The following is a 1,196-nucleotide window of genomic DNA, read 5'->3' as shown; positions in this document are numbered from 1 at the left end:
CCCTTCGTGCGTGCGTGTTACCAGCAGTAAAGCCTGCTCCTGCAGGAGCTGCTGCTGCAGGATCTCCAGCTGCCTCTGTTCCTCCTCCAGCTGTCTACGGATATACTCCTAACCAATCCGCAGTTGGGAGCAGCGTGAGACGCAGCCAATCGCAGAGCGCCAAGGCAGTCGAGACGCAAAACCGGAGCCCGGGCAACCGGTGACATCGGCAGAGCAGGAAAGAAAGAAAATGAAAGAGAAGGAAAAGTAGATTCATTCAAACAGGGATTTGGAGATAAAGAGGGAGAGAAGCAGTGGCAGCGGGGGTGTAATTAGTAGAGCAGTGAGACATGCTGAACGTCAAAGATCAGACTGAAATCAGCTTTGCAAGACGTAGAAATGTATGCTTGAAAAGGTGGAGCGTTAAGGCAGCGCTGAACTGCAGGAGAAGTTTACTATTAGTCATGCGGGCTCTTTTGTGATCCTGAAATATGACACCTGTTCTATCCCATTGTAAGTATGCTGCATCCAACGTGTCCACAACATGACTGAAAGACTTAAAAACCTTCTTTTAAAGAGAAGAAGCAAGAGCTGCGAAGATTGAACGATAAGTTGTCAACTATTAAATTAATCGGTTTGAGTCAACTTAATATATTTGAGTTGTGGATGAAACAAGACATCTGTGGACATTTTCTCCAAACTGCTGTCGTGCCGACCGCCACATACTGTCGCTAGGACACACTGACAAAGACAGAGCCCCACTTAAAGACATCTGAACTGTCCCTTTAAAAGGTCTGTAGTCTGAACAAAAGCCGAGCGATTTCTCGTCTTAGGTGCTTTACCCGGCGAGAAAGAAAGAAGAACTTCTGTGAAGTTCGGGGATGTGCAACGGAGCGGTGAGTTTGAACGAGTGAAGAAGCCCCGCCCCCCTCTCAGGGTGACACCTGTGATGTAACGCGTGTCAGGTGTTCTCGTACCTGTTCTCTCTCTGCGTGCCTCCTCTCCTCCTCTCGCCGGAGCTGCTCCATCTCTTCGTACCTCCGCCTCTGCTCTCGCTCCTGCTGCTTCCTCATCTCTCGCTCCCGGCGCTGTTGCTGTAGGTGGAGACAATTTTACACGCCAACGCTCCGGCTATGTGAGTGTGTGTGTGTGTGTGTGTGTGAGTGTGTGTGTGTGTGTGTGTGTGTGTGTGTGTGTGAGAGTGTGTGTGTGTGTGT

General features: G+C 49.8%; 1 protein-coding gene across 1 annotated transcript in view; it reads right to left on the bottom strand.

Moving 5' to 3' along the window:
- The window catches only part of tnikb (TRAF2 and NCK interacting kinase b), a 33,962-nt gene that overhangs the window by 27,145 nt on the left and 5,621 nt on the right, over positions 1-1,196 (bottom strand). The window contains exons 4-5 of the mRNA XM_034862811.1: positions 957-1,089; positions 22-108 (exon numbers count right to left, since the gene is read on the bottom strand). Coding sequence (XP_034718702.1) covers positions 22-108; positions 957-1,089 — 220 coding nt within the window. The remainder of the gene's footprint in view (positions 1-21; positions 109-956; positions 1,090-1,196) is intronic.

Source organism: Etheostoma cragini, chromosome 22 (genome assembly GCF_013103735.1).
Source record: "Etheostoma cragini isolate CJK2018 chromosome 22, CSU_Ecrag_1.0, whole genome shotgun sequence".
NCBI lineage: Eukaryota > Metazoa > Chordata > Actinopteri > Perciformes > Percidae > Etheostoma > Etheostoma cragini.
The sequence above is the reverse complement of the archived record's forward strand: the minus strand, read 5'-3'. Positions and strand labels throughout refer to the sequence as shown.